The sequence below is a fragment of the Madurella fahalii genome (assembly GCF_045866475.1).
Source record: "Madurella fahalii IFM 68171 DNA, scaffold_3, whole genome shotgun sequence".
Classification (NCBI taxonomy): Eukaryota; Fungi; Ascomycota; class Sordariomycetes; order Sordariales; genus Madurella; species Madurella fahalii.
In genome coordinates, this window is record NW_027263973.1 from 2355354 (window position 1) to 2378045 (window position 22692).

General features: G+C 56.6%; 8 protein-coding genes across 8 annotated transcripts; 6 read left to right on the forward strand and 2 right to left on the reverse strand.

Moving 5' to 3' along the window:
- Positions 1 to 104: 104 nt before the first annotated feature.
- On the reverse strand, positions 105 to 1688 carry MFIFM68171_06154 (Putative methyltransferase oms1; the record flags this gene model as incomplete). The annotated part of the gene is made up of 1 exon (XM_071061574.1): positions 105 to 1688. One exon carries the CDS (start codon positions 1686 to 1688, stop codon positions 105 to 107), a length of 1584 nt encoding a protein of 527 aa, XP_070917675.1.
- A 365-nt stretch (positions 1689 to 2053) lies between these two features.
- On the forward strand, positions 2054 to 3820 carry MFIFM68171_06155 (Impact N-terminal domain-containing protein; the record flags this gene model as incomplete). The annotated part of the gene is made up of 2 exons (XM_071061575.1): positions 2054 to 2169; positions 2263 to 3820. 2 exons carry the CDS (start codon positions 2054 to 2056, stop codon positions 3818 to 3820), a joined length of 1674 nt encoding a protein of 557 aa, XP_070917676.1.
- A 1074-nt stretch (positions 3821 to 4894) lies between these two features.
- Positions 4895 to 8073, forward strand: HOF1 (formin-binding protein; the record flags this gene model as incomplete). Its single annotated transcript, XM_071061576.1, has 5 exons — positions 4895 to 4937; positions 5010 to 5114; positions 5179 to 5465; positions 5517 to 7827; positions 7904 to 8073. The coding sequence occupies 5 exons, from the start codon at positions 4895 to 4897 to the stop codon at positions 8071 to 8073; spliced, it is 2916 nt and encodes a 971-aa protein (XP_070917677.1).
- A 521-nt stretch (positions 8074 to 8594) lies between these two features.
- On the forward strand, positions 8595 to 10156 carry MFIFM68171_06157 (uncharacterized protein; the record flags this gene model as incomplete). Its single annotated transcript, XM_071061577.1, has 3 exons — positions 8595 to 8597; positions 8663 to 8910; positions 8971 to 10156. 3 exons carry the CDS (start codon positions 8595 to 8597, stop codon positions 10154 to 10156), a joined length of 1437 nt encoding a protein of 478 aa, XP_070917678.1.
- Positions 10157 to 11247: 1091 nt separating this feature from the next.
- Positions 11248 to 13121, forward strand: MFIFM68171_06158 (Beta-lactamase-type transpeptidase fold domain containing protein; the record flags this gene model as incomplete). The annotated part of the gene is made up of 3 exons (XM_071061578.1): positions 11248 to 12274; positions 12334 to 12704; positions 12762 to 13121. The coding sequence occupies 3 exons, from the start codon at positions 11248 to 11250 to the stop codon at positions 13119 to 13121; spliced, it is 1758 nt and encodes a 585-aa protein (XP_070917679.1).
- A 1380-nt stretch (positions 13122 to 14501) lies between these two features.
- Positions 14502 to 15380, forward strand: NTF2 (Nuclear transport factor 2; the record flags this gene model as incomplete). Its single annotated transcript, XM_071061579.1, has 6 exons — positions 14502 to 14508; positions 14698 to 14715; positions 14832 to 14896; positions 14968 to 15039; positions 15098 to 15196; positions 15270 to 15380. The coding sequence occupies 6 exons, from the start codon at positions 14502 to 14504 to the stop codon at positions 15378 to 15380; spliced, it is 372 nt and encodes a 123-aa protein (XP_070917680.1).
- Positions 15381 to 16488: 1108 nt separating this feature from the next.
- On the forward strand, positions 16489 to 17331 carry TVP18 (Golgi apparatus membrane protein tvp18; the record flags this gene model as incomplete). The annotated part of the gene is made up of 4 exons (XM_071061580.1): positions 16489 to 16525; positions 16623 to 16638; positions 16796 to 16891; positions 17031 to 17331. The coding sequence occupies 4 exons, from the start codon at positions 16489 to 16491 to the stop codon at positions 17329 to 17331; spliced, it is 450 nt and encodes a 149-aa protein (XP_070917681.1).
- A 1099-nt stretch (positions 17332 to 18430) lies between these two features.
- Positions 18431 to 18658, reverse strand: MFIFM68171_06161 (uncharacterized protein; the record flags this gene model as incomplete). Its single annotated transcript, XM_071061581.1, has 1 exon — positions 18431 to 18658. One exon carries the CDS (start codon positions 18656 to 18658, stop codon positions 18431 to 18433), a length of 228 nt encoding a protein of 75 aa, XP_070917682.1.
- Positions 18659 to 22692: the final 4034 nt, after the last annotated feature.

Here is a 22692-nt window from a genome sequence, read left to right on the forward strand (position 1 = left end):
GTCGGCTATCATTCTTCCATCGTACAGCAGGCCTCTAATATCTATCGCACCGTACAGAACTTAGTTTACAATGCCTCTCAAGAAGGTCATGAAATACAACCCCTTTAAGTCGGAACCCCACTTTTTACGTCTTCTTTCCCACCAGCCTGCCGGCTTTTCACTCTCAACTCGATCAGCAGCGTCGTGCCCCACTGGAAAAGCAACGGCCTCTCCAGCTTGACCACCTCGAGACCGGGCACCACCTGGGCGGCGTCCCGCACGAGCTGCTCAATGTCCCTGTTCCACCAGCACCCGTACTTCTGGAAGTGGCCCAGGGCGTTGTTGTCCAGCCGCTTATTGACAAAGTCGTACCAGCCGCGGCCGTGCTCGAGCAGGATGATGCGGCCCGTGTCGGGCTGCACCTTGGCCGCCATGTTGGCGAGCAGCTTGCCCGGATCCGCCACGCTGCACAGGCCAAACGTCTGGACGATGGTGTCGAACTTTTCGGGGTCCTTCCCGGCCGCGGGCGACAGCCCTGCGGGCGGGTTGGGCAGGCCCTTCAGCGCATCCGCCAGCACCAGCCTGACCCTCCCGCCCAGCGCGTCCACCACCACCGCCTCCTCCCCGGCCGCGTCCCCTCCCAACCTCGGCATCGCCTCCAACCTCCGCCGCCGCATGATCTTCTTCAAACCTGGCACCGCCTCCCTCACGCGGTCTCGCGCGACACCCATCATATCCCCCGAGACATCCACCCCGGTAAAGCTAAGCACCTCGCCCTCGTAACTGCCCAGCTCCGCAACGCCCCTATCCTTGTCCTTTTCCGCCCCGCCATCGCCACTACCCTCACCACCATCCCCGCCGGCCCACAGCGACCACCCGGAGCTCCGCTGCTGCTGCTGCTGTTGCTGCGGCGTCTTCTTCTTCTCCTCCAGCACCCGCACCACCCTCTCCCTCTCCCGGCGGGCGCGCGTCTCGTCGTCCGCGTCCCGCGACAGCGCCACCACCTCGCTCCAGTCGTAGTACGCCAGGTTGCGGCCCGTGCCGACCGCCACCTCCAGCACGTGGCCGCGGGCGCGCGCCGCGAGCTCGCGCCGCAGCGAGCGGATCCCCATGACGGACTCCTCCATGTCGAGGCCCTTATCGAACGACGTGGCCGACAGGTGGGCGGCCTCCGGGGTGGACGTGTCGAGCGTGGCGGGGAGGCCGGTGGGTTGGAGGTGCGAGGCCGGGCCGCATGCGCATGCGCATGCGCTTGAGGATGCGGATGTGGATGCGGGTGGGGATGGTTGCGGAGATGCGCTAGGGGAGGAAGGGGGTTTGTCTTCTTCTTTGAACGAGGCAGAGACCAGGAGCGACGTGTACATCCCAATGACGAGGGCCACGCAGCCCGCGCCGACGAGGGGCCATTTGCGTTGTTGAAAGAGGACGTCGATGGATTCGGCTTTGGGATTGGAGTTTGTGGAAGAAGAGGAAGCGGAGGAGGAGGAGGAGGAGGAGGAGGAGGAGGAGGAGGAGGAGGAGGTTGGGGTTGGTTTTGTGGCTTTGGAAGGTTGTTGGGGTTGCCTGACGGTTGCCGGTTTTACAGGCGCTTTTCGAGGTGTGCTAGATGCTCCGAATCTGGCTGAGGAGGTGAAGCTTCTTGATGAGTGCCAGCTGCTGTGAGGGCAGCACAGCTGCAGCCGGGGTGGTACCCGGAGTCGGGATGCCATAGTGAGAGTTTCCGGAGATGCGCTATGCCAATGAATTGAGCCTGGAAATCATTTCGGACCGTTCGCCCCAATACTGTTTCACAATGTCAAAGGACCTTTGGTAAACAGAAGCGGCTAATCAGATGTTCGAGCAACTCAAAATGAGTCCGAGTTGCTCGACCAATCCAAACTTCCACTTTGAGATTATGTAAGCTAGCGAAGCTTGCAACTGCCTGCCGGGGATTGACAGGCAAGGGGTCTCTTTGATTCGTTCCCGACCCCAGGGATTCACTCACATCACCACCTTCACGAAAACCACCACCCAGTTTCATCAAGCTTGAACCGATCTGAGATCTCGCGCAGTTCACAATCAGCAAACCACCGACATGGCAACACAGCAAGATTTGCAAGAGCTTCTCCGGCTGCTCACAGTCGGTCGCAAAGTCCCAATGATGCAAGCCATGGCGCAAATCAAGGCCCTCCAGGCTGCCGACCTGAGAAGGTGAGCCAAAATTGAATCGCGTGGCCGGACTGAGAAGAGCGGATTTGGTATTGTTCTTTGCCAGAAATAACACTGGCTCATACCGGCCTGCAGCATCAAGCAAATCGCAGAAGCCCCGCTAGAAGCGGTTCAGTCAGCGCTCAAAGGCGACAAGAGCGCTAAACCATTACAAAACGCCTGCAAGGCAGCCCTGAAGCGTGGCTCTGCCGCACCCAGCAGTGGCAGCAAGCGCGGCGCTCCCGAATCCGGTACGGCTTCGTCAGCAAAGCGGGCCAGGAACGGTCTGTTCATGAACGGCCCTGTCGAGATGACGCCCCGGGAGCTGGAGCGCTCCTTGGAGCTGCCGCTTTGCATGGACGAGGAGCGCATCTCCAAGACAGTCATTGAAACAAACAGGTCACCGCTCGTCCTTGCTTTTGCCGTTGAGCTACTACGGCATACCATGCCGGAGCAGCCGCTTTCGAGTCGGCTCAGCCTAGCGCAGGCAGTCGTTAGCGCCAACTCGAGATCAAAGGCCGTCAGTATCGGGCTGGAAAAGGGGCCGAGCGCCGACCAAGAAGGATGGGGGGAGGGACAGCCGCGGGTGAGGGTTATGGGGAGGGAGATTGCCGTGCTAAAGAGGGGAGGGTATGAGTGGCGCGGCGAGGAGACTGTGGGTGAACAGCGGCAGCCGGACGAGGGTGCTAAAGCGTCTGGCTCGGCCTCGGAAACACAAGCAGAGACGGAGACCCAAACATCTTCAGCAACCGCCACCTTCAAACCCACACCGAATACCAGTTGGGCGGCCAGTCAGCCCATCTCCCTCAAGGACTCAACTTTCATTGCCCGCGCTACGCACATCAGCGAACCATCCCAACGCAAGTTTCTCGTGCAGTCCCTCTTCGACGCTATTCCCAACCTCAAGACCGCCACTCACAACGCTTGGGCCTACCGCCTACGGCCGTCCGCGGGCAGCAACAGCAACCGGGTGCGCGAAGAGTCCTTCGACGACGGCGAAACGGGCTGCGGCGACCTGATGCTGCGCGTCATGCGCGAGGCCAACACGGTTGACACGCTCGTCGTACTAACCCGCTGGTTCGGCGGCACGTTGTTGGGCCCGGACCGGTGGCGTCTCATGCGCAACTGCGTCGCCGGGGCCCTGAGCGAGCGCTTGCGCAAGACGGGCGCCGACGTGTCGCTGGGCGGCGAGGCCGTCTGGGGCCTGGATCTGGAGGGGACAAGGGCAAAGTCTATGGTTGGCGGCTACGGCAGCGGCACCAAGATCCACCAGGTTACCGGCGTGGCGGGGATGCAGATCCACAGACCCGAGGCGGCGAGGGGGTACTTGTTGAAGAGCTTTCCGAGTGCGGCGGCAGCGACTGAGGAGGGGGCGGAGGCGACTGCTGCAGCGGGGAAGAGTGCCAAGAAGGCCAGGACGCAAAAGGCGATAGAAGCCGAGAAGGAGGAGAACCTCGGCTTGCTTCTTGGGGCGCTGAGGATTGTCTTTGACAGCTGGGCGGATCATCTCGGCGTTGCGGAGCTGGACAGGAGGGCGTGGGCATGGTACGTAGCGATCAGACCTGATGTGGAGAGTGGACAGGCTGGCTGGGGCGCGAAAGGACCTGTTCGGTTAAGTGACGTGTTGAACTTGAGGAGGAAAGACCGGACGTGATAATTTTGTTTGGGGAGGATGGATGATGGAGAATTGGCCGTTCCTGGGAGACATTGGGTCCCGTGTAATCAACAACTTTTGGTCAAGCCTGATAAATCGGCTATGTCTCCTGGGAATTATTACCGTATCCGACTACAGGATGTTCGACGCCGCTCTACTGATCTAGCTATATAGCTCGACTACTTGAAGTCGTCAACTTTTAATCCCTACTCTTCTGCTCGCTACTCTTTTCTTCATTAAGTAAGCAGAATGCAGTTAGATGCAGCCAAAATGACCGAGGACACAGTCGATTATCCGACTCGCTTCTCGTGGGCCAGCAACGGCCCCAGAGCAGGCACTTCAGACATGTGAGGAGGTCTTAAATCAAGAGAATTGTATATTTGATGCGGGACCCATGATTTTGAGGGTGCAAGAGCCAGGCACTGATACATTACGGCTTGGCGGCGATTAGCGGAGGGACTAGCGTCGATGGTACCTGGAGACTGGTTATCATTTAGTCAGCGAACTCAGCCACTTGCTTAGTAGTTAAACTATCAGGGAGTACACTTGATCTACGTACATCAATCCAGGGAAGGATGATGATGGTTGAGAGGTATCGATACTCTTGAGATTGTCACATCGGTGTAACCAAGAGGCGGGCGCACAACACATTGTAATTTTTTCAGCTACCATGCTCATTGGGAAAGATGGGATGGTGTGGGGTCAGCTCCGAGATGGCTTGCAGCGACACGCAGCTGGGCGGCTCGGCAGGGCAAGGCGGCACTGTTGCCCCTGGCAACTACCAGCCCCGAACTTCAGCAGTAAGGAAAGTCAACAACCCGATTGCCGCGGCGTGAACAGTACCACACGACACTCAACCACTTTGTATCCGACACGGGATTTATTTTTACTGCGCTCTTCAGCCGCAGCCTTATTGTCGCTGGCGATTGTCGATTTTCGAGACGATTTTCACGACAACATCTGCCCGCCGAGTGGGATTGCCATCTCTGGGCTACTTTCGCTTCGATCATCGCTGTCCGTGCTGAGAAACTTACAATTGAACACCGGGCTCCGCTCTTGCTCCGTAAAGGTGCAATGCTGGCCGCTTCAAACGAGGGACCGGCCGTCGCCCTTTCCTGTATGAAGTCATACGACACGCTCAATGAGGCCATTGACCCTCTCGTCTGACTCGAGGCTAACTGTGGAACAGTCGCCAACAACTTCTGGGGCAAGGACGATGCCGGCGTCGGACCCCTCCTCGAGCGCATGCACAATGCGAAGCAGACGTGTGACGAACTGCGCGCCTTCTACGGTGGTAAGTGTCTGCTCGTCTTCCATGATCCACGGTGCGCCTGCGCTAACTTGACGGTCCGCAACAGCGCGCGCATCGATCGAGGACGAGTATGCACGCAAGCTCATGTCGCTATGTCGCAAGCCTCTAGGGTCGCATGAGATTGGGACGCTCAAGACGTCGCTCGACACGGTGCGGGGCGAAGTCGAGTCGATGGCGAAGCAGCACCAGAACATAGCTGCTCAAATGAAGAGCGAGCTGGAGGAGCCGCTTGCCGCGTTTGCGGGAGGCATGAAAGAGCGACGCAAGATTGTGCAGAACACGGTCGAGAAGCTGCTCAAGACCAAGATCCAGCAGACTCAGTTGGTCAACAAGGTGAGCCCAGCCGCGGATGACCACGCGGGATCCCACCACTGACACGCACAGACCCGGGATCGTTACGAGCAGGAATGCCTCAAGATCAAGGGCTACCTAGCCCAGGGGCACATGGTCATGGGCCAGGAGGAGAGGAAGAACAAGGCCAAGCTCGAGAAGACGCAGATTAGCTTGGCAACATCCAACACGGAATACGAGGCCGCCGTCAAGGTGCTCGAGGAGACGACTGCCCGCTGGAATCGGGAGTGGAAGGCGGCTGCCGACAAGTTCCAGGACCTCGAGGAGGAGCGCCTCGACTTCACCAAAAGCAGTCTCTGGACTTTTGCAAACATTGCATCCACCGTCTGTGTCAGCGACGATGCGTCGTGCGAGAAGATTCGTCTGTCTCTGGAGAAGATGGAGGTTGAGAAAGACATTGCCAACTTCATCAAGGAGAAGGGCACGGGCCAAGAGATTCCCGACGCACCCAAGTACATCAACTTCTGCCGTGGCGATGTCGACTCGCAGTCGGAAGTGTCCGAGGACGAGAACTACTCGGTTGCGCAATTTCCACGGAGCATCAACCCTGCCTTCCGCTCTTCCTCCCCACAGCCGTCGGTGTTCGAGTCCCATCACGACCCCAACTCGACGCTGGCTCGGAATCTCGGACACGGCGAGACTGGTGGGAAGCCACAGAGCCGGGAGGCCACCGTGACGCCCCAGAAGGCCCCCGCCATGGCGCCGCAGCAGGATAGCCAGCGCCCGAGGAGAGAAGCACCCCGGAGCTATCAGGCCCCTCGGGCCTCCAACTTGGAGTACGATCCTACCGAGTTTGCGCCTGTTCCCCACGACCCTTATCCAATGGATGGTATGACGATGCTCTGCAGGCCTACGGCATCCGACCTGAGCACCGCGCCGTCAACGTCATCCGCGCGTCCCTCTAGCAGAGATTCGCATAGCGAAACGTCGTTTTCGAGCCAGGAGCCCCCGCAGGCCAAGCAAGAGCCGCTGCCTCCCGCAGCTGCATCCGACAAGAAGGTTCTTAAGAAGAAGAGCGGCTTTTTCCAAAACCACAGCCCCTTCCGACGGAGGAGCACCAAGGAGGTTGCGCCAAACAACCGAAACACGTGGCACCCCTCGAACAACCAAAGCCGGCCCCAGCTTGCCGCAGCCAAGGACAATCAAGTCATCACGGCTGACCGCAGTGTCAGCCCGGATCCTATTGCCGCCAACGCAAGCCTCGCGCTCAACGTGGGCCAGAATGTGTTTGCAGTCGAGACGCCTGACCGCCAGAAGCAGGCCGCAGCACCGGGTACCCCGGAGGATGACCCCATCGCGCTCGCCCTAGCCGAACTGAAGGGTGTTACGACCGGCAAGAACCCGGCGGGGAGAATCTCGGCCGACCACTACCACGGCATTGCAACCCCTGTCCCGGGCACCAGCCCCCATTCCCGCTCCGTCCCCGGGCCCGGGAGCAGTAGCAATAGCATAATCGCCGCCGCGATGCGCGGGACCCCGCCTCCATCCTACGACCACCAAGTCCAACGCCTAGGCGTGCCGCCACCGGCAGTTACCTCCAAAGCGATGAAGGAGTCCTCCCAAAAGTTCCAGCAGCAGACACGCAGCTTGTTCAGCGCCTCTGACAGGCCGGGTTCTGGTGGGGGAGCAGCAGGAGGAGGGGCTGGGGGAGGAGGAGCCGGTGGTAGTTACGGCAGCCCCATGTCCCGGCCCGGAACCAGGCGCGGATCCAGTGACGTCGCCCGTGCCCCGTCGCCCGGACCGCAGCGAAGCGTCTCGCCCCGGCCCGGGTCCCGCGCGAGCCCCGCGGCCGGCGGCAGCGGCTCCTACGGCCACAGCCACCAGCGATCCGCGTCTCCGGGCGTGTACGCCAGCAGCCATCGCGGGTCAGCCACGCAGCTGGCCATGACGCCGAAGCAGCAGCGCGGGTCCGACCAGTACTACCGCGGAGGGGGCGGCGGCGGCGGGGCATCCCCAAGCATCAGCGACATGGCCAGGTCGGTCTCGCCCTCGCCGTACAGCCCCAGGGGCAGCGGGATGGAACAGCAGCACGCCCGTCCGTCGAGCCGCATGAGCGGCATGGGTATGGACCACATGGCCATGCAGCTCGCGCAGACGGGGCCGGCGGCCGGACAGCAGGATGATGGCTATGGCGGTTCGATGAGGGGCAGGCATAATAGGAGTAATACCGCGTCGAGCATGAGTATGCGCGGCGGTGGTGGCGGTGGCGGCGGGGCGAATAATGGGATGAGTTTGTACGAAGGTGCGGGCCCTGTACAGGCAGCGTCGAGGACGAGGAGCAAGAGCGTTGCAGCGGCTGACGCGGGGAGGTACACGAGGGATGGGAGGCCGATTTTGCATTTTGGTGAGTTTCCTTCCCCCTTTTTCCCTCGATTTGCTCCAACCGTGATGTTCTTCGTTTACTAACACGGCGTGCGCAGCCCGAGCATTGTACATGTATCAAGCTGCGATACCCGAGGAGTTGGGATTTGCCAAGGGGGACATTCTGGCCATTTTGCGGCACCAGGACGACGGGTGGTGGGAGGCTACGGTGCAGGGCGGGAACGGGCTGGTTGGGCTGGTCCCGAGCAATTATTTGCAGCCTTGCTAGACTGAGGGGGGGTGTTACTCGAAAAGCATTGATTTGGGGATGAGATGATCATGATGATGATGAATGGTCGACGGTAGTGGTGCAACATATACCTTTTTCTTCTTTTTCGTTTGTCGAGTCTGCCTTGTCTGGCGCTTTCTCATTTGTTGGTTTCATCTAGGGTTGCGTTTGGGGATGTATAGCGTGCTACCTGACGTGTACTTTGACATTATTTATTCCTTTTTCCTTCTTCACCGGAGCAGAGTAGTTTGTTGAGGGGCTTGAGCATATGTATTCTGATTGTTAAGGTACAGTGCCTTGTTCATCGTGAGGGAAGTTGGAGTTGCGGGAAGCACATGCTTGGGAACACCCGAGCTCCCATGCCAAGAAACGGTGTGACATCAGTCTCGGGAGCTCTGAAAGCTCCCCCACTTATCTAAGTTCGAGGCCTCCTCCATTCTCCATCCCTAGCTTGCAATTACAAACAGCAGCCGTGATTTTAGTGACCAAATCGCGGTCGAACGGCGGCAGTCCTGCCTACCATGGTAATCACTAATCTAGCGCACGAGCCGCTAAGCGTCTTTTTCGGCCGGCTGACCACCCCGCGCAGGACTCGGACAACCTCGAGGACCTGGTCGTCCAGCTGCGCGAGGAAGGACGCGGCGCCGCCCAAAGCATCCACCGTGTCGCGCACCGCACTTTCGTCTCTAGGGGGGTTCAGAAGACGGTGATTACCACGACATTGCTACTAATCGGCGCCGGGCTCCTCTACGTCCCGGCAGTGTTTGGGTATCTTGTGTTCTACTACAAGTACCTCCCGGACCAGGTGACAACGGTGCCCGTGCATTTGCAATATGGGTAAGTCGGCTTGATTCTCTTTCTATCTTGAGCCGTTACTGATATGCATCTGCGACTTAGCGTCGGGCCCAACCCCTTTGGCATCGCCGCCCTCTCGGCGCGCAACCGCATGCACGACCGCCAGCCCTACGACATAACCGTCTCCCTAACCCTCCCCCGCTCCCCCGCGAACCTGAACCGCGGCAACTTCATGGTCGCAATGCACCTCCTCTCCGCCGCCTCTGCTCTTGGTGATACCCAACAACTACAACAACTACCACACACCCTCCCATACATTACCCCCTCCCCCCACTCCTCCTCTTCCCAACCATCCCTCCCAACCCGCATCGACCTCCCAGCCTACCTAGCCACCACCCAAATCCTCTTCACCTCGACCCGCCCGGCCCTCATCCCCTATGCCGATCCCCTCGCCTCCTTCGCCACGCGCGTGCTCCTGCTGGGCTACCACGTACTCTTCCCGCGCCGCGCGGGCGCCGTGCGCCTGGCCATCCCCATGGCCGAGCAGCTCTCGTTCAGCGGCAGCAGCAGCAGCAGTGGCCCGCCGAAACAGACGGGGTCTTCCCGGCCGTCGCTGCCGCCGCAGCCAGCGGGCCTGCCCACGAGCCTGCTGCTCGAGGTGCAGGCGGGCCAGGGGATCCAGGTGTACGACGCGAGCGTGACGTTCACGGCTAGGCTGCGCGGCCTGCGCTGGTTCATGTACACGTGGTGGGCCACGGCGTTTGGGGTGTTTACGTTTGCGTTCTGGGCGGTGGAGGTGGTGGTGATGATCGGGGTGTTGATGGCTGTGGGGTGGTGCCTGAGGGGAACATCGCCTGGGGGTGATCTGTGGGAGGAAAGGGGAGTTGAAGGTGATGATGACGATTATGATTATGATATCAAGGCTGGAGAGAAGGGGAAGGGGAAGGGGAGAGCGGTGGATGTGTCTACTGCTGCTGCTACTACTAGCGGGGTCAGTGGTGGGCGGAAGAAGGTTAAGCTACAGGAAGCGGCTCCTTCTACCGGGAGTGGTGCAGCTGCTAAGGAAAAGGGGAAGGATGTGAAAAAAGAGGAAGGCGACGGGGAAGAAGTGCTGGTGTCGAGTGTGCCGGATATCCGTGCCAGCCAGGGAGGTGGTGAGGCGGATGATGAGGGCGAGGGCGGGGAGGGATCCAGGTCGAGGGATTCAGGGGTTGGGACTAGTTATACTGGTCAGGCGAGCAGAGACGGCACGAGGAGGAGGGTCACGGGGCGGAGAGAATCTCGATGACGGCCGATGGGGCGGGTGTTTTGGCGTTTTCCGGTAGAGCGCGGTGTACTTGGTGATTATATGGAATTGTGTTTAGACGTGTTTACTTTTTTTTTTTTTTGCTCTTTTTCTAAATGGTAATGTCGATTAGCTGGGCTCGGAATCCCCGAGGTCCATGGGCGCGGGGCAATCCTCGGCCGAATCTAAACATGGAGATTGCATTTTCCATAGCGCGTTGTGACATGTCAGGCACCGCCATGTGCCTGATGCCAGCTCACCATTCACTAACTACCTGGAAATAGTCGGAGCTGGGCACTGTGTTGGCCGTGCCATGGCTATCGACTGCTCGCCAGCGCCCAATAATCAACTAATCATCAGTCGAGACAATGGCCCGTGCGCGGCCGGCCGGCCCGCTGTGTGCAACTCGGACCCAGCCATCACTCTCTCCGCTTCCAGACTTCGTTTGCACCAACACTCAGCCTCAGATTTCGATAGGCAATTTGCCAACTCGATAGGCGGACGCCAGCTGAGCAATTAGCTGGCTCATTTCACCAGCGGTCGGCGATCCAGATAAATACATCCTGACGGGCCCAGGGCTTGTCCGGGGCCTGCGGCGTGTCGTTTGCACGGCCCAACCCCTCTAAATCTTTCTTGCCAACGCAGCACAGAACCTGGAAGAAGTCCAGCCCCTGCTTCCAGCACGCGGCGCCCTATCGTTCGGCTTTTACAAGACGGCGAGACTGGCTCCTCTTTGCGAACCCATTGTAGCAAAAATCACCAGGCCGGAAGCGCTGTGGCACACGGGCACACCGCTAGCACAAAGCACAAACCGCCGAAGCTCGACTCGCCGGCGTTCCCCTGCCCGCCCGCCTGCCTGAATACTACTCTGGACAAGAGAAGGAGCACTTGTCCCGCGCCATTTCCTCATTTCGAACTTGTCAGTTCTCATCGCGAGTCGCAGCGAGTGACGGGGCCATCCTGGCATTGTTGGCAGAAGTCATAACGCCTTCCCCGCCACTTCCGACACTGCTGCGCGGGGTAGTAAAATCACCTGCCACCTCAGCTGCAGACATTTTGTGGTTCTCCCGCCCGCAGCGGAATCCAGCACAATCATGCCCTGCTACAAGGGCATCGCGGTGAGCATCCATGCCAATGGAGCGCCGCTGCCCGAGTACGGTATCCAGAAACAGTCACGCATGTCACGGATCAACAGTTACATTCCGGTCCCGCAGCCGCAGCTGCACCGAGAGACCAACAGGCCCGAGCCGGCCAAGTTTGCCATCTCCATCACGCTGCTCACCCCCGGTCTCGCGATACCCTACTCGATGCCCCGAGCGACCCCGAGCAACCCGTATCCGAGGCCGCAGATCGTCGGCCCAATGCCCTCGCCGGGTGAGCGCGGAAAGAGCCTCGGCATGGTCGACCCCTACATCCCCATGACCAATAGCGAGAACGAGACCATCGCTGCGTACATCTACTTTGATGGAAGAGCTAAGGAAGAGGTGGCCACGCTGCTGCGTCCCGGCGAGGAGACTTGGGTCAACAGCAGATGGGTCCAGGTCCCAGAGTCCGAGGGCGGTGGCCTGGCCGAGAGGGAGTTCCTCTTCCGCGAAGTCGGCCTGGAGAGGTGGCTGAACGGCCTCGACCTGAAGGGGCACGACGCTGCCGAGAAGCTGGAGCGCCGGAGGCAGAAATTTGAAAAGCGCAGAAGGAGGCAAAAGCCAGCTGGCGAGGGGGATTCGGGCATGGATGAAGGCTCCAACCGGCCGCGGAGCACGTTCCGGTACGGCGCCGACGAGCGGTCGCCCGTCGAGGCCGTCTTTGAGGAAGACTCGTTCTCTTCTGACGATGACGAGCCCCCGGAGGCGACCGGCCAGATCAAGGTGGCCATGTTCCGGGTTATCGCCTCGGGAGAAATCAAAAAGGGAGAGTACTCGCCCCAGTTTGACGCCCACGACGACTCCTCCGAAGACGAGGGCAAGGGAGGCTCCAACGGAATCGACGCCGATGTTGAGCACACGACTAGTTTTGCGAAGCCGAAGACACTCGATCCGAAGACTATCAGCACTCAGACTGTGACAGGCATCGACGGGCCCGACAAGCCTTTTGCCGTGTTTACCTTTTTCTATCGCGGCGAGCGTGAGTACCCCATCTCGTCTGTGCTTCTTAGACCACACTCTCTTACCAAGACCCTATAGGCCAACTGCAAAAAATGGGCGTCATGGGACCCTCGAAATCCCAGACGGCGTCTCCGGGAGCTATGAAGCGGCGGTCTGGCCAGCTCGACTTCTCAAACCTCGGCCCACTCAAGACTAGCGGCACCGTTGGCTTTTCGGCCTTCCGAGATAAAGACAGCCAATCAACGAGGAGGAGAAAGGCACGCAAGAGCAACGGCGCGGCAGAGAGCAGCACCATGATTGCTGATAGTGACGATGACGACGACGACGACGATAACAGCGAGATACTGGGCAAGATGGAGGACGTGGACGCTAAGTACGACAAGTCCAAGCTCGGCCCTGAAGATGCCAAGTTCTCTGGTGAACTAGCCGATGGTGTAAATCGCATCAGAGTATGTCGCCCCGCTCCTTCTTTCTCATACCGATGCTAACGGTCTTCTGCCATCCAGCTCAAGCGGGCACACTCTGCCGAACCGGACAGCGCCTCCAGCCCCAGAAAATCTCCCAGCGCTGGAGCGGCGACTCCACCCCAGAATCCGCTCGGCACGGGCGGCATGGCGTCGGCCGCCGCGGGAATCTTTGGGAAGAGCCTGCCGGATGATAGTGATGTCATTGGAAGCCCGATGAAGAAAGCTCGGCCTAGCATTGGCGATCTCGGTGACCTCAGCGCCGGCGGGAGTCCTAGCGGGAGTTTTCCCACCCCCAACCCACTCGGCGATATACTCGCCAAGGCTCAGGCTTCTCAGGCAAGCCAGGATCAAACGGAGCCTTCGTCGGGCATGAAGGTGGAGGAGGAGGAGGAGTTGTGAGAAAGAGCGAGGAAGATGAGGGATGGGTGTGCGTGTTTAAATATCGCTGTTGAGTACACGATGGACTACAGACGGATTACTGCGCTGGTAGGACCACACCAGGTCCAGCGCCATACTTTGATCGGATCGATCGGGTTTTGTTTGGGCTATTGAAGGCGAAATCTAGGGATTGGAGGCGCCACTTCTACATGGCAACAAGAGCGATTGTTGTCTCTCTCCTGCCCCTGGCAGCCCCGGAGATACATACCCATCCGTTTCCATGATCACTTACACGTCCACCACAGCGGTTCCTTCGAGCGGATCTACCTGGCCGTGGCTTGCGGATTGGTGATTGGGCGGGCGGGAAAGAGCGCTAATAGAGCATTACGAGACAGGTCGTTGCTTCTACAAGCAATGAGCTCAGCTTGGGTGTCGTTGTGGGGGGGAAGGGGGGTTATGACCTCAATTGTAGGGTAGTCGTTTAGATGAATAAGTTGGCCGGCTGAAAACTTGGAGGTGGAGTTTCTTTACTACGGTGATTCGCGTGTAGTGTTCTAGGCGTTGGGGAGGGGTCACCATTCACGTGGTGACATGAAAGCGAGGATGCGAAATGGTGCTTGTATTGCATACTAGAAACTAAACTATGACAAAGAGCATTTAAAAGCACCCCTTCGCGGAGACCAAGAGGCAAACGAATCACAGGGCCTGATTGCACAGAAGTCCATCCAACTTTGCCAACAGCCTCGAGACCAAATAATGCACAATTTGTGTTCCGAGGACGATACCCATTCACCTAATCAATAGTTAGCATCCGGCGTCACAAGTTGACGGGTACAGCATGATAGACGCAGCGAGGGAGGATCAGACTGTTGAGCTTGATAATTTGAATGATCAACACGGAAGATTCAGTTGGTCATTCTTTAGAAGAGTGTGTCATCATTGCAATAAGAGATGGGAGGGACAAAGAAAAGCATGTTTTACCAGTTCAGCGAAGCCAACAAGGGATTGTTTGGAGACCGCAGCGTCCAACGCGCTTGACTCCAAAGCCACGCCTTGGTCATGGGATGCGAGAAGAGGATGAAAAGTGCGGCTTGGTTCAAATCTTCCAAAAATTTATCTGTGCAGTCGTGTTCGTCGTCTGGACATTGGAACCCACTCACGGAAGCTTTCTTGTGCCTGTTTGCCTGAGGCTGAAATTAACCCCACCATTGGACTTTTGTGGACCGCAGCTGCTGCCCCCCCTTGGGTACCCATCTCAAACCTGCACAGTCCCACGGACAGAACCGACAACCCACCACACCCAAGCACTTCAACCCATCCGGCCACCACCGAGTTTACGTTCCATCTCCGGATTCACTAGATTTCCTTCTTCTGTAAGACATACGTCAACAAGCCATCACAATGGCCGGTAAGTGTGTTTGTTTTTTTCGCGCAAGAAGTTCTCTGCGGCCTCAGCGCAAATCGGGCGGGCGAGGAGGGGCTGCCTGTTTACCCCGCGATCCTGTCGTGCCCTGTTTGCGCCGGCCTCTCGACGACGTGATTGTTTTCTTTATTTTTTCTTGTTTTTTTTCCTTTTGCTAACACGACGACGGTGCAGACTTCCAGGGCATTGCGAGTGAGTGCACGTCGGGGCATGCGAAAGCTCCTCCTTGATTGTGATTGCGGTCTTCGCCAAGTCCAGAATCAGCGCTCCTAACATCGGGCTTTTTTTCTCGTTGCCCCGCTTCGCAGAGGAGTTCGTTACGCATTACTACAGCACCTTCGATAACGACAGGAAGGCGCTGGCGATTCTCTACGTACGCACAGAGCCCTTTTCTAAAACAGAATTGTTAGGGGAGCGAGATGGCTGATGCGATGCACGGAACAGAGAGAGAACTCAATGTTGACGTTCCAGTCGGCCCAAAGCCTCGGTGCTGCGAACATCACTGAGAAGCTCACAGTAAGGCTCCGCCGCTCGGCGGTGAGAAAAAGAGTTGGGTTGGCTGAACCTTTTACAGGGCCTCCCGTTCCAGAAGATCAGGCACGTGCATGGCGAGCCTGAGGCCCAGCCCACGCCCACTGGCGGCATCATGATCTTGGTGAACGGACAGCTCTTAGTGCGCAACTCCCCACTCGATCGCATTCTTCTCTTCGGGTTCGAGTGTTTGGTGTTAACATTACCGTGTGCAGGTCGATGAAGAGCAGAACCCGCTTCCCTACTCGCAGGCCTTCCACCTCAGCCAGGACGCTGCCGGCCAATGGTTCGTCCAGAACGACATTTTCAGCCTGGTCCTCCTCTAGACAGCTTTCTGCATTGTGGTCGACCGGGCCGAGTGTGTGACGAGGCTTCGCCTAGAGTAGACATTATCGCGGGCGTCTGGTGCATCTCGGCCCGGTGAGGATGGTGAAGAATTCTGGAGACTTTGTGGTCGTCTTGATCTCTTTTTTCTTCTTCTTTTTTGACGGCCCTTTGAAGCAAAGAAGGGAACTGGGCGTTGCAGTGCGCGAAGTCGGGATGGGTGTGGTAACGGGGAGTTCTTGATAGTCTAGCTTGGGTTAAATTCAGACGGGGTTCTGAGCCGTGAAAGGGTCTCCGCCAACCTGCCGCGTAACCGCCATCACGTCAGCAGACGGGGACTTGGCAGGAGAAAGAAAACAGCTGCCTGTCCGTGACATGTTGAATTATATATATAACTCCCTGGAAAATCCACATCCGGTGCGGTGCGTATGTGTGTGAAACTAGTAGACCGCTTCAGCACCGAGCGGCCACGGCGGACCGTAAATGCAGCCCTCGTTGTTTGGAAGGTGTTTCGGAAGCTTCCCAGAAAAAAACCCGTTCCCAACAGCAGCCCCGGCCGAGTCGCAGGGTAAGTGGAGCATGCCAGCATCCCTGTCCGGTTGGCCTGGAAGCCAGCAGCGGCCAGCAGCGACCAATCACCAGGCTTTTTGATCGGAACACAGCCCGCCCCTGGGCCGCGAGTTCCCCACCCGTAGCCAGCCGGCGGCCGAAATGACAACGTGCTAACTGTTCCCGAAGCTCGTCAGCCCGACCTCTAGGTATATTCCCATCCTGTCAAACAACGAGCTTTGAGTAACTACGTTTGGCCAGTTGCTCTTTTGTTCCTTGATTAAGCGCTCCGAGACAAAGCCACCGGCCCTACCCACTCAGACATCGATCAGCCGAATTCGACTGATTCTTCTCGAACACAAAGTTGTCGCGAGGAACCAAACAAGCTTACGCACCACACACGGCACAGCGGCAGAAATAGCGAATATCGTCCTGCGCTCTCAGAATTCGACGGCCGATCGAGACACTACGGTAGCTGACATACTCGAAACACACGGGGAGGCAGACGGTTTCCCGAAGGCGCGAGACCTGTTCTAGTATAAAAGATCGACCGCCGGCAAGATGTCGTTGAAGGAGGAATTCGCGACGCGCAACTTCAGTATGTCTTTAGATTCTATCCCCACCGGTCTCGCCATCGTTAGGACGGGACTTTTCTGCGCCTGCATAGCATGCTAACGTGATCGGTTGCTGCGCAGGTATCTATGGACAATGGTGAGGGCTGCTCCGTTTAGTTTTCTACGATGCGCTCCGTCGCTTGGATGAAGGGGGGGGATATCTCACAATCTCACCACCATGACATGTCGACAACCGCCCGAAGCGCAACCCCCGTCCATGAGAACCAGAAGCTGACCACCGCCGCGCTCCACAGGCTGGGCATCCTGTCCATGATCCTCTGCTTCGCCCTGGGCATCGCCAACATTTTCACGTTCTACGTCTTCATCATCATCTTTAGCGTCATCTGCCTGTACGTTTTTTCCGTCTCCCCCTTCCCCTCTACCCCTCTAAGCCCCCCCTCAACGGCCCGATCCCTGATGCTTTCCACCCAACCAACCGCACCATTTGACCTACCGCCGCTGACCCACGGGGTACCGCGCTTCTCGCAGCGTATCCTCGTTCATAATCCTCTTCATCGAAGTGCCCCTCCTCCTGCGCATCTGCCCCACCTCGGCCGGGTTCGACGCCGCCATCCGCCGCATCTCGACAAACTACATGCGCGCCGCCGCCTACGCCGTCATGGCCATCGTCCAGTGGCTCTCCATCATCGCGCGTGCCACCTCGCTGATCGCCGCCGCCGTCCTGCTGACCTTCACCGGCCTGTGCTACCTGCTCGCGGGCATCAAGGGCCAGGCGTTTGTGGGGAGCAAGACGCTTGGCGGGGCGGGGGTTGCGCAGATGATTGTATGAGGATCTCTTTACTTTTTCCGGTTTCTGCGTGGTTCGCGGGATTGGAGGAGGTAGGAAGGGTGGGTGGGATGGAGAGTAGATGGGCAGGGGAGGGAAAAGGGATCGGAAAGGGTGAGAAGGGTTGGTAGTGGCGGAGGCGGAGGCGGAGGCGGAGGCGGAGGCGGAGGCGGGGCCTTGCAAAGTTGTTCTTTTTTCTTTGTGCTATGGACGATTCTTGCGGCGTCGAAGATGACGGGACGTATCATGGTTTCACTCGCGCGGTCACAGTCGCACTCTGCACGTTTCTGTTCTTGATTTTTTTCGGTTTAAAAGGAGGGGGTTTATGGCGTCTATGGCTTCCTTTTAATGCAGGGACATACGGGGGGGTTTATCTCGCCTAGTCTGCTCGTGGGGGGTTTGCCTTTCCTCAGACTCCCCTGGACGCTGTTTGTTGGGTGGTTGTGTTTTCTGCGGACCTGGCTCGGGCCAGGCTGGACTTAACGGGCATTTCATACAAGGAGAAGGAGACGTGAGGTTTAACTGGTGGTACGAAGTAGTGTATGGTATATGACGGTTACGGCTGAGGGAAATGCAGAGACGTAGGTTTTGTGATGCCCGCAGTTGAGGTCGTTGTTGGCTTGTGATGGGCTGGGTGATGCTAGATGGAGCGCGCATTCCGGGGGTGCTGGACACAATGAATGTTCAGCTTACCAGGTGGTCTACGGACTAGCGTGGAATGCGAGACACCATGATAAGAACAGAACCTCAGCGTTTCTTAATGGGAAGGCAGGTGGTTGGCATGACTCATTTCTTTTCGGTCCAGATTCGTTTCAAAGTCTGGATAAAGTTAAGAATACAGGTGGTTCCCCCGTTTCCTTAATCCGCCTTCCCAGTTACTCCCTCATACCAGGCGTGTTCTTGATCTCGGTTCACAGGCTTTTTAACACAATCCTTCATCCCTCCTTCTGCTTGCTGCGGCCCCAACCCCACAACCGGGCTGCAGCACCTAGTTCCCCAAATCAACCCTGTCACACGCCCCATACACACTTAGGTGTCCGTTTTCCATCCCATGGCATAAGACATAACTGCGGTGCGGCACAATAAAGCGTTCGCTGGCCACCTAGCTCGGGGGGTTCTCGATCTTGGTAGTGTTGTTGCTTGGAGCGGAAGTCGGGGGTTTGGTCTTGGCTTCAGGAGCTGACGCCGAAGTTGAAGCCAGCAATGTAGCCTCCAGCAGCGGCCGCGGCATATGCTGGGCGTCCTTTGAGAATGCCCTCAGGCAGTTTGCTCGCGACTCATCGCTCAGGGTTGAGATGAAGAGCGCGCCGGTTGGTGAGATGCCGCCCATGGTTCGTGTATTTTGTCTTTCCGCGGCTGGTAGTGAGTGCTAGAGCCCGTTATGGGTTGCTCCGCGTTAAAATGAGTATGGAAGGTGCCCATTGTGCCGGCACTTGGTAGATATGTAGTTTAAGTAGTTTGCTCGTGGTGGAAGAGGCTCCGTGTGCCGCGTTGCTTCCGGGCTTCCTGCTCGGACTCTGTAGGCCGTTTCCTCGAGCTAAATGCGACCCTGAGTCCGATCATGGGCCCGCAGGAACTGCCCAATGAGGGTCGAAGGACGGATAGCAAGGGATCGATCTTCGCAACATCATCGCATGGCCCACGTGGCCGGGGGGGTGAGAAGGGATCTCGTGGGTCGTCGGCTTTTACGTATGTGCATATCTAGCATCGCAGCGTTGGGGATGGTTGTTTTAAGGACTTCATGTAAAATAAGACCCGCATTTTGTCGCTATACCGTTGCTATATGTACTATCTTGCTCTCCCGCCGCTCTCCTCTATGACAACCCTGAGCTAATTATAGGAAAGGCACTCACCAAGCGAATCCGCGGCGCTGCAATTCCTACATCTGTTCCATCCTTCTTGTTAACTTGCTGGTCTCCTAACGTCTACTCAAATATCCCGATGAGGTTCTCATTGACAATCAACCGCCTCAAGGGGATCCAATATTTATTTATTTATTTATTTTAAAAAAGGGAAAATAGAAAAAAGAAAAGCAAAAAAAGAATGTATCTGGTTTCGCGAGAGCCTTCATCGCTGTTGTCAAAGTGTGAAGCGATTCGAGCAGGATCTCAAACGCCACGACCCACGAAGTGTTCACGCTAAGGGTGCGATGACCAACCGCGCCCCCAAACCCAGATACACTAGCTTTTGGAAAAGGGCCCTGTGAATAAAGCGAAGATCCTTCGCACACAGGCATCCACAGTCGTAAGCAGCGGTCACCGAGGTGAGGCTTTAGTGGCCAGAACATTTGTCGTGCTGGGGTGGCCTGCGCATTCCCATGTTCAACGACGAGATCTTGCATGATAGGCTTGGGAAAGTTTGCATAACAATACCCTGTAGGTGCTGTTGGGGTAGATGAAGACGGAGGCCGGGAAAAACAAATATAGTCAACCCGGGCCTGGGTGAGTAATGTAGAGTGTCTTATGACCCTGGTACTGGTACACGGGCTCCGACATTGGAGCTATTTGACGAAACGGACGGACTGACCCTGCAGATATGACGAGCGTTCGGAGGGTGAATAATGGTTTACTGCTGAGAGTTCTGAGCGCGGTTCCGCCCCCCGTGGGGTATTCTGCGTATGGTGTTGGAAATTGAAGATTTGATATGGCAGATGGGTAAGGTAGTCCTGGTGCAGAGACCCATCTTGGGGCCTGCGTCATGCGGCTGGCCTGTGCGCATGTAAAGGTCAGTCACATGATGATGCTTTCTGCAAGGAGCTGATTGTGCATTGTCGGTATTTTACTGTGCTATGTATGTACATGGAGAAAAGGTCAAGCGCCAGAGCAGTGGAACCCGTGACTAAAGCAAGACACGCTGAACATCCGTACATTGGTGACAAGTTGGCCTTACCTAGAGCGAAGGAAATACCTAGAACCATTTACGAATAAGGATCTAACCTCGTTCCTGAAGTTAGGATTACGCCGTACATCGGGGAGAAAAAAGGTACTTCGCGGATACACCCACTCTGCTGCTGCCAATCCAGCGCAACAAAAGCTGCATTCACTGCCTTTGGTGATGGTGCGAATGATGGGAGGATGACACAGTGGTAGCATGTTGACGGCTGGCTGTAAACAGGAGATCAGGACACAACATCTGCTGACATAATAGCAGAGAAGGACGACGGCTCAACACTGCACCCTTGCACGTAACCGCCAACGGCCAGCAGGAGGTACAGTTGAATAGCAGCGAAAGCAAGGAGATATAATGTTAACAGCGCCGAGATCAAAGCCTCGTGTCTGAATGAAAATGCTGGTTAGGTAAATGAATACGAGACATTGTGTCGAGCATTACTTTGCATCTAGGGGAGCTTTCCTCGACTTATTGGCAACTAAGTACTGTAAGCAGGGTTATAGGAATGCAGCTATATTGCGGCTCCATTAGTGCCTCTTCCCCCCAATGAGTTTCTCCTGAACTGTGGTTTTCCTCGCGTACAGAGTCGAGCATTTTGTGCAGATGAACCTTCGTGGTTCCACTGCGTTGCCAAATGGCGAGCGATACGCTACCCCTGATCCATGTTATACAATTGGCAACGCAGACATATAGCTTAGAAGAGGCTGCCTACCCACATTTATGCTCGACATCCTCGGCGTCATTCATAGTGTATTGAGCATAGCCCAAACAGAGCAGACTGCGCGAGGCAGCAGACCAACCACTAACTGGTGTCAGTTAGAGGGTACAAACTGGTACCGAAATATCATTAAAATATGCCCTTACTAGGTGGTGTTACCGACTGTGAAATTGCTTGAGGCCAAGTATCGCTGGCCACAGCTAGGGCAGTCCACCGGGGCAGAAGACTGGCCGACGACAGCAATAGGAATTACAGCCTTGTGTGGCGAGCCTTGTAACGGGGTATTTGTGCTTCCACAACCGTGTTCATGGTTGGTGTTGCTACATGGTACCGGTCCGGTTTGGTGACTCCGTGCTGTTGCCCGGGGAAACGATGAATCGTGCAGGATGCGATTGTTGCAGCTGAGGGATACGCTCTGTGTACTTCTGAAGATCTGATTGATGCTGCTGAGGGACTTACGCTGTGCCTGCTGGGGGAACTGCTACTGTTGTTGAGAGACGGCTCCTGTGTACTGCTAGGGACTTGATAATTGTCTAAGGAATGTTTCTGGTCATCCTGGGTTGGGAGACGAAACGGATGAAATGGTTGCTGTATTCATGGCGACAAAGGTTTCCACCATCTCGGATTTGTCAGAGAATAGCTAGGAGGACAGCCTGCATCCTGAGCTTAGACGCGCTGGACCCTGTAGCGTGGGAATGAAGGTGTCACGAGCCATATCTGGTATCGTGTGTGGTAGTTTTCCCCTACTCTTACCCCAATTACCACTCTTCCGAACGCCATACAAAATTCCCCGAGTGTCATGGAATCGGTGAGCTCTCAATTCTCCAGAAGTTCGATGACAAGTTATGCAGCAGTAACATATGTACCACTGAGATCGCAGAGATGAAGGAGCATCAAGGCCTCAGACTGCCCAGATCCATTTCCACGGCAAATTATGCACTCTTTTGTACATGTCCGTGTAGGGGGTGATTGTTAGTGTAGCGGCCACATAATCCCGCTTAAAAACTGCTCGTTGATGCCACAGTGCACGGCAAGTAAGTGGGCTGCTACGTATATAAACACCACAACCATTATAAGGATATCGACGTGCCGCTTCGCAACATCTCCTTTCGGAAGGATGCAATGACACACGAGGTTCCTCAACGAGCCATTAACTAGCTGGTGAAGCAAGTTTTGGCTCAACCTTGCCAGCGGCATCCCCGAGGTGCTTGTCCCCTTGTTTTATCACGACATGCCCACTGTTCCATGGGCGTTGTTTTTGTGGGACGCTGAAATCGACTTTGAATTGGATGACAAACTGATCCTTATTGGTTTTCAATCTACGGAGTAGGGGGACCGGGGAATCCGTTCTCTTCGATTGAAATTCAAAAGGGAAAAGACTTGATGGACAGAGGGTGTACATTATATATGTTGTGCCCATAGCTTTGATGGTTGCAGTAGGCCAATTTGCGTCTGGGAAACATTGCTATGTCCAACCAATCACCTGCATGTGAGTTCTGGAATATATTTTGTGAAATGGGCCTTAATCAACTTGCGGGACCAGGGTAACTGGATGGTTGATTGGGTGTGAGATCCAAGATAAGCCTACACTCAGTTTGCGGGACCAGAGTAGCTAGATGGCTGTTTAAGTGTGAGATCCTGGATGGGCCTACAAGGCAACTGCAGCGAAGAGAGAAAATGGGAACTACACGTAGTCCAGACTGGGTTCTAGGCTACCTATCCTTTCAGCTGCGTGTCAACCCGTTTAGTCGGGCTGT